The following is a 13,416-nucleotide window of genomic DNA, read 5'->3' on the forward strand; positions in this document are numbered from 1 at the left end:
TTTAGTCACGACACAAGACTCAAAACAAGCATTTTATATGTACACACATGACCTGAGAGAAAGACAAGTTGATAACAAGCCAAACACTTTGGAGATGTGCCCAGAGTTTAGAAGTTTTGCTTTTGTACTGAAGAAGCTAATTCAAGTCTTCGGTAACAGAATAACATGCGTAACACGCCAGGTTTGTACTGAAGAGTACAAGCTGCATACATCTGACAGATTTATTTGATCCACTCAAACTGGCATGGACCCCTACTCTTTTCGATAAGTGTGGTGGATTCTTTAAGGTGCTGTACTGTAGGTGTGCCTCTCCTCAAACACGGAAGCTTCATTATTCAACGTCCTATCCGAGGGACGTCCATGGTCAAAGCTAGGTACTTAGAGCTGTGTACCTAAACAAATTTTAGGTACAGGTACAGGTACAGGTACACGGGTTAAGGTACAGGTCCGGACCTGAACCTGTACCTTAACTACTTGTTCGGAAAATGCTAGATTTTCAATAAGGACAAAAGCATGTTTGAACTGGTAAAAACATAATATTTGATTGTGCTAGGTATTATTTTTATGAAAACACAGATGAAAATTTGACTCCAGCCATGCAAATGTGTTTTCTGTGCTTAAGAGTGCCTTTAGAGCACTGCCATGGTAATTTCATAGTAATTTTATCTGTCAAAGTGGCCATCCCCTGAGTCAGGTCCAGTACTGATACAGCAGGGTCAGGTATTTTGGACCTGCACCTAATTGATTGTACCCGGTACTGTACCGTACTACTGCACAGGTACACAGCTCTATAGGTACTCATCTACATCTGAGTCGAGTGAGGAAATACATTTGTATGTTAAGTACTTTTCCCAAGGGCACAACATGGGGACCTGAAAGGGATTCAAACTCAATACCTCCGGATCCTGGTCCTGAGTCATCATCCCTAACCTAAAACACCGTCCGTGCATATGCACCCACTATTTTGATCTTTGGGCTCTCTAGTCTGACATTTCCTGAATCTTCCAAAACCTCAATTGATGATCAAAGAGACATACTGTAATTCACTAAATATCTTCACGGTAGCAAAATTTCACGGTGTAAGGAAAATGGACATATTCACTGAACTTTATCTTCACGGTGGCGGCAGGTGATCATGACTTAGTTACAGAACGGATATGTGAGGGAATCATAATTCATATATAATCACAACAGTTTTTTTCACGGTGATAAGTTCACGGTACAGAGGTGACAAGTGAAAACAGCGAACATAAAGTTACAGTGAAAGAAACAAGAATAACAGTACCGTCTTTAGCTTATTCATACTAGCTATACACACTGCCAACGAACCTTTAAAAACTTTATAGAAAACACTTTTAAGTTACTACTTCAAGCAAACCAGTCACTCATTTAGTCAGTCGATATAGGTCAATAGGGCTTAAATCATACAAGTAATCCCTTGATCATATAACACCTGGTCAACATACAGTCGTGATCGTTATTTATAGTCGAGATGAAAAATGGACGCCCTAATTAAGAAAGGAGTGACTGCTTGTCTGATCTCTAACTGTGGACGTTGAAATTTTTGCTGTGATTTTATGTTCCCTTTTTCAGGGTGACCTCTCCACAGCGAACTTAAAACCGAATTTTTTTTTCTATCTTTTGTTTCTTCGCTTACAACATCTTATTAAAGCATTTTAAAGTATCATATATTGGCACCTGTACATATTAAGGTGAATACACACCAATAGTAACAAAAGGAAAGGAAAGTGATATTGAACCAGTTTAGCTCAAACAAACTCAATGAACAGATGAGCTAATCTTTGCCACTGGTCGTGACAAAGACAGACGCTATGTACAGTATTTACAGGTTCATTGTACTGGGGAAATTCCCCTAGCTCTTTTCGACAAGCACAACGAACAACAATTGACATGATTTTCAAACATTGAATTTACATATCTATTAAGAATATATATAAACCATGGAGTAATTAATTACTGACAGTACAGTAACGTAACTAAAAATGTGTGACCAAGCGACATGATAAAGAAAAACGGCAACGCTTGTAGGAAATTCTAGCGCAGTCAGAAGGGGCTGGAAGAAATTTGTGTCTATAGCACCCTTGCCAAGTCGCTACTACAAATGCAGGTGTCAAAGTGAAACAAAATGCACTATGTTGGTTTCCGACTGGCTGTCCGTAAAATTAAAGGCGCGCCAGTGTTTCCATTCTGTGAACGTAGCCCTACTATTATATTGTTTCGACCACAAACTTAAAACCACCGCAAACACTCTTTCTCCCTACCGCGAAATTAAATCCTCGCAAAATTAAACCCATTTACAGTAATTGCCCATCAAAAGAGACTGAGATATATGACATGGGTAATTGGCAAGTGTAGATAGCAGACAAATTAAAGCTGATTATTAATAGCTCGGATAGAAATGTCAGGCGCCTACTTTTACACCTGGGTGGAGTCTTAAAGGGAAGATGTTTAAAGTGCCTTTCCCAAGGACAAAATGTCTTTCCCAGAAGTCAGGCATTAAACCTGTGACCTTTCAATTTCACCTCCACTAGCCTAGCCATTTGACACCAGACGCTTCAACTTAAATCAAATTAAAACTAAATTTATTTCTGTTTGTTTGTATTGCATTAACTTATGGTATAGGTTTGTACTGAAGAGTACAAGCTGCATATCCTGACAGATTCCCCACACCGGGATGGACTCCTACTCATTCCGATAAGTGAGTTGGGTTCTTTTACGTGCTCGAGGTGTGGCTCTCCTCAAACACAGGACCACCATTTAACGTCCTATCCGAGGAACGTCCCTAACCAAAGCTAGGTACTCATTTTCACCTGAGTGAAGTAAGAAAATGCTTGTAAAGTACCTTTCCCAAAGGCACAACGCACAAGTCAGGGGACCCCGGATTCGAACCCAGGACCTCTGGATTCAGGGCCAAACACTACCATTACGCCACCTCGACACCACACATCGTATATGATATGATACACGTCGTATACGGCCATATACACGTAGCCAGGTTTGTGTTTATTCCTAGCTGAGTCCAACAAGTGGGTCTCTGTGGCCAAAAATAGACTTTGAACAGCATGCGGCACCTGTTACTAGTTAAAGGTAGGAATGACATGACTATTTATACACACTCCTCTTCTTTCTTCCACTGATAACAACCATCTGGTATTGACTTATGGTGTACCAGTAGGGACAGAAATGGAACCTATATAATAGTATTGAAACTGTAAATGCAGAAATGGTAAGCCTTTCTCGCGAACTTAAAATCACCCCAAGATTTTTTGCCCTCCTATCCCCTTGTCTACACGAAGACTCCATTTTCTCCCTACCGCGAAATTAAAACCACGGGAATTTAAATGTAGCATTTTTTTTTTTGTATTGGCCATGGGCTGGGATAATGTTTGATAGGAGAGTTCTCGAACAGTCTATAATTTACAGCACTGCACTGGCTTTGAGGTTGTATTGCAAGTGGCTTCCATTGAATGTAAGCGCTTTGCGTGCGCTGTGTACATCACTGCAGTCGAAAATTTGAATGCCAAATTTGGACATTGGAATTCACGTTGTTACAATTTTTGTTTGAGGAACCCAGATTTTCTCATTTTACATTGAAAAGTGAAAATATGCTCTACGTAAAACTAAAAGGGCATGCTGTCACCTCATACTACATGTAGGTGGGTCTAAAACACCATTTGTACTTTTACATGTAATTGTAATGCACAAGCGTTAGCAGGCATTATGATTTTGTGTAATTAAAAAAATCATTCTCATTCAAGATAACACTTATAACTTTTAGGTGGTTTGCACTAGGGATATTTTAGAGGTTTAATGTGCTATAATCAAGGAGAATTTTCTGAAATACCTGATGCACTAGCCCCCATGTAGACTCCTTTATAAATAGCCGTATAAAATACGATTAAAAGAATAACTGAATATAAATCATAACATATTTGCTTTCAACATGCGCTTCAAAAATGTGGTAGGATTGGAAAAACAAATATAATTGGTCTGGTCTACTTTTAGAAAAATCAAACCTTAAGTTTGCAAGGCATTTACACAACTATGAGCACCCCCATTGACAAATAGAACAGTCCAAAAAAGGTATGTCTTGCAATATTTGCTAATGTCTATACTGTATTGGGGGATTTAGACTTTGCATAAAGGGGTGAAGTCTGCCATCTCTGATAGCCTTGTTCCATCACAGGTAGCTGAAGTGTAAATGGGTTTTATTAAAATCGTGATAATAGATTAATATGTAACAAAGGTTTTATCATTTTTTTCTGACAAATAAATGTCAAGAATATGCTTATGTAGTGCATGGTAGTTTTAAGTAACTTACACAAATATCAAGTCAAAAACTACGTGCACAACTCCAATTTCGGTGCACAAAATTGCAAAATATCTCTACACCCAGAATTTCAAGCCTCAGCTCAACATGCTAATTATAGACTAAAACCCAGGTGGTTTGAACGACAAGATAATTGGAGATGTAATAATAACATGCAGTCAGTTTCCGTTGTACATGGATTAATAATCATACTCTTGGGAAATTTGATAGGATTCGGATTGAACAATGAGAAAAATAATATTCTTCCTCTTGAACTCTAAAAAGGGACGTTGCTTAGAGTTAGTTTGGTTTCAAAGTAGAAAAATAGCATTTCATTTAGGGCTGTCACAAGGGCCCGTCTTGGGGCGGAAATTTGCTTGTTCATGTAGGATTCTTGATGCATGTGTCAATGGGAAAAATTATCTAAGGGACCACCAACAAGTGGTCATATTTGTAGTATCATATTGGCCAGGTAGTCCTTATGCAGAGGTTGTCACTTGTAGTAGTTGTATAGGCTTGACAGTAACTTTTAATTTTACCTGCATCAGTCAGTGCAAGTATAATTAGAAAATGTTGAGTCCTGCATATGAAATGGAAAAAATGCTTTCAACGTAGTATCAAATTTGTAGTTATATATAGATTTTTAATCCTTACAATGAATCAAACAAACACTGGAGGTATGGTACACATTGTTACTGTTAGTTACCGGTACAACCATGTAAATACCCCCAGGCAAAACTATATCACAACCCACAAAGGAGGGAAATTCAATCAAGCAACATGTAACTGTCGCGCTGAGGGCACAGTACAGGTATATTGGCATTTGGCTTGACTACATTTTTTCATTAGGAGCGAACAAAATCAGCCGAACGCAGCCATAGAGAGAACGCAGAGCAAATTGGCTTTTTTGGTGTTATACCGTAAAACAATATACATTTGCAGTGGTTTTATTTTATCTAGGGAAAATGAGGCTTCCCCAGTGTTTTAACTTTGCTGTTGGTACAATTCTACATTACAGTAGTCATACATTTTAAACTTATATTATTCGAGGTGACATTGAACTTACCACTGCAAAAACAAAACCATCAAAAAAATGTCAAGGTTTACAGTACAGAATTTGAAAGGGCAAAATAATGTAGGGAAAAAAAACATAGGTAATGGTTACATATCAGCTAGGTATTGTGGCATTAGATTGGATACAGAACGCTAATATTGCAAATATTGATATCCAGATTCTACAACAGTCATTAGCTTGTAAACCTTTAGTATTTTGATTGTCAACAAGTGGATTCTATCTGGAAAAAAAATATGAACAAGAATATTGCATAAGTATATACTGATACTTTGGTAGATATTATAGAATCCTAAGTCATCTATTCATAGTTCGTAAAGAGAAAGTTGTTGTTGTTGTAGACCTGTACATGAAAAATGTAGAATTTACATGTAGTGAAATTCTTTAAACTTATAGAATCTAGCAGGGTAAAAAAACCTTATTCTTGGTAATCAAATGTACTAATAACAATGAAATCACAGGGAAAGAACAGACAGTTTTGCCAAATTGTACGTAAAATCCCTGATTATTTGCACTTAGACTTTAGAGAACAGGATAATACTTTTGAGCACTGTAACTGTAAGTGTAGGTTTTCTTGATACATATCTGGGCTATACTGAAATTGAAATCAATTTGACATCATGATTTTTAAACAAAGGTTGGGTGTGTTGCTCGTGAGGTTGACTTTTCCCCTCCCTTGTTGTCTAAAAAAAATACAAGTCAATCTATAGACAAAGCCCCCCTCCCCCTTTTCAATGTCTTTGACATCCAACAGACACCGTATGTAAACATATATGACTCAGTAATTCTACCTTACTACACACGCATATAACATCAAAAACATTCCTCTCCAAACGTTTTAGCAAAAAACTACATTCTACATATTACAGTGACCTAAGAATACGTATTTTAAAACATAAACCGATTATTTTCGGCAAAATTTAAGCTGATATCTTGAAAAATTTTGAGCCGATGGCCGCCATCTTGGTTTTCGGGAGAGAAGAGTGTTTTTCACCGCGCCCGGCATCGGAAAAATTCACCATAAAAAACAAACCGATCACCCTTCGTGGTAAACTCTGGCGTTTACGACATTCCACAGTAAATGTACATCAATCTGTAAGTTTATGAGAATCGACATATTTGTCGTTCTTTGTTTAATAACAATCCCGTGACTACTAGTACGTTCCAGGGTTCAAAACCGAAGGAGCCGGATTTTTCGTCACTTCGTTTTGGCCGCGACAAAAATCGTGTCTTCCGAAGAAATAAAAGGAGGTTTTCACTTACCCATCCCCTCCGAAGTTGGATGAGTACATCTTGTCTTCAAGGTTTTCCTAGTGCGCCAAAGGTGTCTTCTAAGAAGCCGTCGGATTTGCGTGAAGATTGTCACCAAAGTGAACACCTCTACACCGAGATCGGCGGAAGAACTGAGCTCTGATATCGTAACTACAGCTCTTTATTCGCTTTCTTGCAAATTCGAGGGATTGAAAGCATCAGATTGTGCTAATAAAATGACATTATATAAACAGAATCACAATTTTCTGCAAAAAACTACATGATTCAGGTATATACTAATATGCATAATTTATTAAAATGCATTACAAGGCACAAAAAATGCGTATTTTTCGACCAGTACTCAATGATTTCGATACGTTAGATTACTCGAAAGTACCTTAGCTGAATCACTTGCTATGTTTGCTACATATTTCTCCTCTTTCCATCCATTCAGATACGCGTACCTTCATTGGTCCAACGTATGCACCAGATTGTAAGAGACACGATGATTGGCTACCACGCCATATTTGTTTACGTCATTGTTTAGCATTGGGTTACCATAATAGAGAAACAGGTGGGTCTTGGAGGAAATGAAAAAGGTTTTAAATTTCGAAACTGCGTAGGAAGGCGCTTTGAATGAACGATCTAGCCGTCGGTGTGAAGGTATTCGGTGTCGGCCTCTTCCTGAGGCATGCAGACTATACTTGTGTTTTTGTTTTCACAGGCGTGGCGTGGGTTGTCATGGCAACGAAGCCATACTTGAAATTTTATGCTACAGGCTATCGCATCCTGGTTTGGGGTCATCTACGTAAGGGCGAATCATCATGCTGACAGTCCAATACCGCAATCAAATTTTGGTTTATTCTATTATGGATATATATAACGTTACATGGCTAAATGGATATTTTTGGATATTCCTTTTTTTGGAAACGTTACGTAAACGGTAAAGTTGGACAAAAAACGCTCTAACCAAGAAGAATAGTGATGTGTTATTGTTGTTCTTTTACATGTGTGTACCTTTATTCAACCTTGAAAATCTTGTAAACATTGGTCTTTTGTGGAGGTCAAGGGGTCACACAATGCAAATTAGATAAATAGAAGTCATGCCGTCACGATGTTCAATAACTACAATTAAGATTACAATTCATAATTTAAAGGGATTTTGTTTTTTGGAAGGAAATGTGTGTGGAAATTCCAGAGAAATTCGGAAGTATTGGAAAATTCCGAAAGTCCAGAGAATACACACACGACCTTTCTGATAGACAACTTAGGTCAGAGAAATCGTCCTTTGGGTCACTTTAATTGTTAAGTATAGGACAATGAAGAGATGGTCTAATGACCCTAATTGAAATATCTGTGAGCCGTGCCAGAGGGAACGGGGGTAATCTCCAAGCAGATGTTGGGGGTAGAAAATCGTGTGGCGTTTTCTGGTCGGCCTTTTTATAGACTGAGAAAGAGAGAAAGAGAGAACCACCGTGAAAATGTTTGATCAGTTCTGCCCTCCTACACCCTTGTTTCAACCGCCAACCATAGTGAACACTCCATTTTCTTTTCCGCAAAATCAAATCATCGGGAACAATTCCCCTTTTACAGTTGTAGACTGCCTGAAAAGCCGGTCTGGTCTGCCACACAGTCACGATCCTCTACCCCAACATCTGCTTGGAGGTTAATTTCGAGGTCCTCTAGATGTCTTGCCATCCGGTTCAACGGTGTAGAGAGTCGTGACTTGTGTCATCAGTTAACGTTGTCTCCCGTCTTCACTTACCTAAACCTGTCAAAACATCGGAGATGGTACGCCAAAAATAGTTACTCAACAACTGGATAAGATTTTTAAACAGTCAGACGTTTCAGACAGCATACGCCGTCACTGACGAAAGACAGGGGATGCTGTCTGAAACGTCTGTTAAAAATCTTATCCAGTTGCTTGAGTACTAAGAGCTATTTTTGGCGCATCTTATTACCTGGATGTCTAACCTTCATCAACGTATCTGAGCTGGTACTTATTTGATCTGCATATGCCGTGGTTTGATCCCACTACGTGAATAACAAAACTGAATCTGATTTTATGGATAACATCCGCTGGGAAACCCAAACTGGCTGCGAGCGCGTGAAAAAAATGGCAAAAATAAAGGTTGCCTTCATTATCAAATCTAAGCGGTCAGAAAGGTTGAAAAAATGACTTAACATACAGAGAGTATAATGTACAAAACAATAGATCCTTCATTTTTGTTCTTTTATTTTCTTCTTTGGAATTGACTTTGACATTCTACCACATTAGCATCTGTTTTCCGTTTTTGTCCATTTTGCACCTGCTTTATAAGATTTACACCACGGTCTTTTTTTTTGGAAACGGACGGAAATTGATGCCCACGGGCTGCCATCCATGTAATCTAATCAACATGGCCTAAATGATAGTTGCATGCCTTCTTCATTGTTTAATGGAATACCCTGCGAATTTTGTTCAAATTTGATGGACGTTTTGGGTCGCAGAGTAATAAAGAGTGAACAAAAAGAACTGAAATTCTAATAAGTTGCGGCAAGGCTGTGATATTTCAGCCAAGCTCAACCAAAATAGCTTTCGGGAACTGAAAAGTAGTATATAGACAAATTCTATAAGATTGATGTTCTTACACCAAGAATACTTTTCTTGCTGCTTCAAGGGAAAACATTTTTTTGGCTAGAAATGTTTTCTTATTTCAAATATAGATGTTCTTACACCATATATCTGTATAGCTTGCATAACCGCCTTTTGGTGTAACACACCAGCTTTGCAGGCACGCGGCGCGGCAGCAGCTAGTTTACGTTATATCTCACTGAACAACCAGTTACATATAACCTTCGCATATCTTTGTGACTGTAGCGCTACTATTTTTTTTCAAACGCGAACTCAAAACCACCGTGAACACTCCATTTTCTCGAGCCCCCTCTCGCGAAATAAAATCCCCGCGAACATTTCTGCATTAACAATACTGTAGTTGCTGGTATGCATTTTATCTAACATGTATATATCATCTTCAATGCAATTAAATGGCGGCCTTGGGCAATGAACCTATAGTATCCTCCATTGAACCCGACTCATTGCAATGTCGTCCCCTTATAAGGTAAGGTCTCTAAATCTTCGCTGTAACTGACAGAAAATTCAATATAGCGGCCTTATATTTATCCTATTCTTTTACTAGCTCCGATCCGGTTCGGGCCTTTGATCATTTCCCTTCCAAATATGGCATCGAAGCGATTAGAGGAGCGAACTGGAGCTATAGAATAGGACGGATAAAAAGGTAACGTTAAACGTGACAGCGAAAGAAAGTTATTTTGAACCAGTTTAGCTCAATGAAGAGCTAATCTTCAACTGGTCGTGACAGAGAAGACAGACGCTATGTACAGTACTCACATGTTCATCACTAAATTCAGGATTAGTTGTCACAAATTACATATTGAAACAAGAAGGCACAACCGCACGCTTCTAAAGGATAGACTTTGCCAATATTGTATGTTAAATCAAATAGAAGATAATTAAATAAGCGGCACTTCATTTTAGATTGTAGACTTTACGATAAAGAAAGAAATGTTCTTTTCAAATGTATCAATGAAAAATTCTCATACTTTGAATATTTAAACGCAACGGATAAATTCATATTTTTGTTGCGTCTAGACAACCCTTGTATAAGAAACATGATCTGTTCATACATCTACACATGTACAAAGAAGAGAGAAGAAGTTGACTCTACTGGATTAGCTTAGCCTATCACTTTCGTCTACCATGTATGTTTAAACTACGTACTGTATATATTTTATTGTATATGTCACTTGCATGTTAGTTTGGTTTCTGTTAGACGACCTGTATCTAGCCCCTCGGGGCACGAATTTACAATAAAGGTCTTCATTCATTCATTGATTTAGGTAAGATTGAGGATAAGTGTCATTTTGCTGTTGCTTGTTCACTATACAACAATGAGAGGAGTATCCTTTTCAATTGTATACAAGATAAGTTTCCTAGTTTTCGTTATTTAGATAGCTCGGAAAATTAATACTTCTTATGAAACTAGACAAACCATATTTTATAAACCCTGTATGCTCATACATGTACAACTGCGAGAGGAAATTAAACCTGTATACGTACATAGCGGCATTAATTAGTCTTTAGATGTAGTTAAATATCACGTTTTGTTATCGTTGTACATGTAACTATGCTAAGAATTGCTTTTCACTATGACCTGTACTTAGCTCATCAGAGCATAAACGTGAAATAGAGGTTTTTCATTCATTCATTCATTGTACCCCTAGCTCTTTTCACCAAATACAATGAACAGTGGACCACGGCTTTACGTCCCTAAACTAGGACTGCGACCATTTCCCAGTAGCGTGGATGTCGGGTGAGCGACACAGCCGGGATTCAAACCCCCAACCTCTTGGTTTAGAGGCACTAGCTACTGGATTACGCACGCTACGTCGCCACAAAATGTTGCTTCCCAAAAAATAGATACCTGGATGTGACTTTTCCATAGCATCCCCGTGCCCCACCCCTTTCTCCTAAACAAAATAAATCGGTATTAATGAATGAATGAATGAAAGACCTTTATTGTGCATTCATGCCCCGAGGGGCTAGCTGTACAGGTCGTCTAACTTAACACATGGAACATACAAGGACATAAATACAACAATACAAGCTGTAAACATATAGAGTAGACAAACGTGTTATTAAACTAAGCTAGTCCAGTAGTGTCGACTTCTTCTCGCTTCTTTGTACATGTGTAAATGTATGAACAGACAATATTTCTTATACAAGGATTATCCAGGCGTAATAAAAATATGAATTTGTCTGTTGCATTAAGATGTTCGAAATATGGGAATTTTTCTTTGATAAAGTTAAAAAGTACATTTCTTTCGCTATTGTATAATCTACAATCTAGGACGAAATGTTGCTCATCTTCTACTCTATTTAAATAAGTACACAACCCTGTCTGGTCTTGCCAGATACGCGTACGTCAGAAAGCCGAGGTAACCGAGCGTGGGCGGTCAACGCAATGAACTGTGTGAAGGCATTATAGATGTATATGCCCATAGGTTAATGCGGATATGTTTGATCTCTAAAGCCTAGCTCCTTCCGGGAGCTTCTAAGAGTGCCGGCGTTTAGTTTTGAGTGGAGCGCTGACTCGCGATCTTCCACATAGGCCACTAGTTCCCGAATGCCGTGGGAGATCATTCACATGCACGCCACCCAATCGAAAACATAAAAACGTCGACGCACCTAGAATGTCTGCGAAGGAGGTTAGAGCTCTCTTGCGTTTGTTACATTGCCTTAAGAGACTTGACTTGTCTCTCTGTCCTTCTCTCTCTCTCTCTCTCTCTCTCTCTCAATCTCTCTCAATTTCCCTCTTTTTCTAGCGCTCTCTACGTGTGCGTGCGTGCGTGCGTGCGTGCGTGTGTGCGTGCGCGCGTGCGGGTGTCTGTGAGTGTATATGCATCTCTGTTTCTGTGTCCACTAATTTACTCACACTCGTTTACTCACGACCTCGCTCATTTACACACTCATTTACTGAGTCACTCATTTACTCACGCATTCATCTACTCATTTACTGACTCACTCATTTACTCACACACTCAGACAATTACCTAGTACTCATTTACTCACACACACACTCATTCTCACTCACTCACTCACTCACTCACTCACTTATTTACTCACTCATTTACTCACTCGTTCATTCACACACTCAATCAATTCCCGTGCACGGTACTTTGATAAACATCGATCGCAACTAGCTAGCTCCCCAACTCACAGACACCCACCCACCCAACGAATTACTAGTACATTGTACCACCATAATCCGTTTATGAATTCTACAGTTATCTCCAATACAAACAAACGAAAGTTACTCATTTTCCGTGGATGATAATTTTGTGCCATATTCCAAAACTAATTGTCTCAGATCGCGTCACTGCTGATTCGATTTCTGTGACGTTTCTATCTTTCTAATGACTTGCTGAAATTACTTTCGGGTATAATAATATATAACACATTGAGATGTCTCAAACCTAATTCCATAAGATTTTGTTAATCGTGACGTTTTTTATGACGCCAAGACATCAAAACGATATCCTTTGACGCCAAACGCTAATGAAATATCGCAACTATAGGAGATTCTTAATTAGTTAGCTTAATAAAAGCCTGGAATTAGATATACAGATAATTGTCTGGTAAATCGTTTGACATGATATGTTGTGGCAGCCGTCGCCACTCCCCCGCAAAACGTGTGTGAAGGTGCACTAAGGAGGGTATCTCCCTCTGTTGCGTCTGTTGAAAATTGTTTGCGAAAGGCAATTCGCCAACTGGTTGCAAACGGGCGCCGATTGGCCCCAATTTGTCGCCAAATTTGCGCCAATGGTCACTTGAAATTGCAATTCTTTATGGGGAAATTTCAGGAAAAAAAGAGCTTCCAGGGTTTTTGACCATCAACCTTGTAGGAACCTGACCAGCTAACGCGTACTATCATATAAGAAATATTTTTTAGATGGTCTATGAACCGACCAATTTCTTTTCCTCCCCGGCTAGAATAATTTGAGCCCGCATATCATAAACTTCATTAGACTCGAGCGCTATGTACATCAATAACAACACATCAAAGTAGTATCTCAGGTCTTTGAAAATAGGAGCTCTACAGATTCAATTTTCCAGTTCATTTCTCGGGGTAATTTCTCGGCGGCAAAGAAATTCATTTTTTTTTGTTACAAAGCTAAGTTCAAACTGACTATGCCTTTGTTA

The 13,416-nt window shown here is 38.7% G+C and overlaps 1 protein-coding gene across 3 annotated transcripts in view; it reads right to left on the reverse strand.

Moving 5' to 3' along the window:
* The window catches only part of LOC136422321 (tubby-related protein 3-like), a 49,450-nt gene extending 42,624 nt beyond the window's left edge, over positions 1 to 6,826 (reverse strand). For 2 of the 3 annotated variants that reach the window (XM_066410023.1, XM_066410021.1), the window contains exon 1: positions 6,666 to 6,825. In XM_066410023.1, the coding sequence (XP_066266120.1) occupies positions 6,666 to 6,694 (29 nt within the window). In that variant the 5' untranslated portion in view covers positions 6,695 to 6,825. Of the gene's footprint in view, positions 1 to 6,665 lie in introns of all 3 variants that reach the window. The other variant, XM_066410022.1, reaches the window with a different exon arrangement.
* Positions 6,827 to 13,416: the final 6,590 nt, after the last annotated feature.

Source organism: Branchiostoma lanceolatum, chromosome 16 (assembly GCF_035083965.1).
Source record: "Branchiostoma lanceolatum isolate klBraLanc5 chromosome 16, klBraLanc5.hap2, whole genome shotgun sequence".
NCBI classification, from domain to species: domain Eukaryota; kingdom Metazoa; phylum Chordata; class Leptocardii; order Amphioxiformes; family Branchiostomatidae; genus Branchiostoma; species Branchiostoma lanceolatum.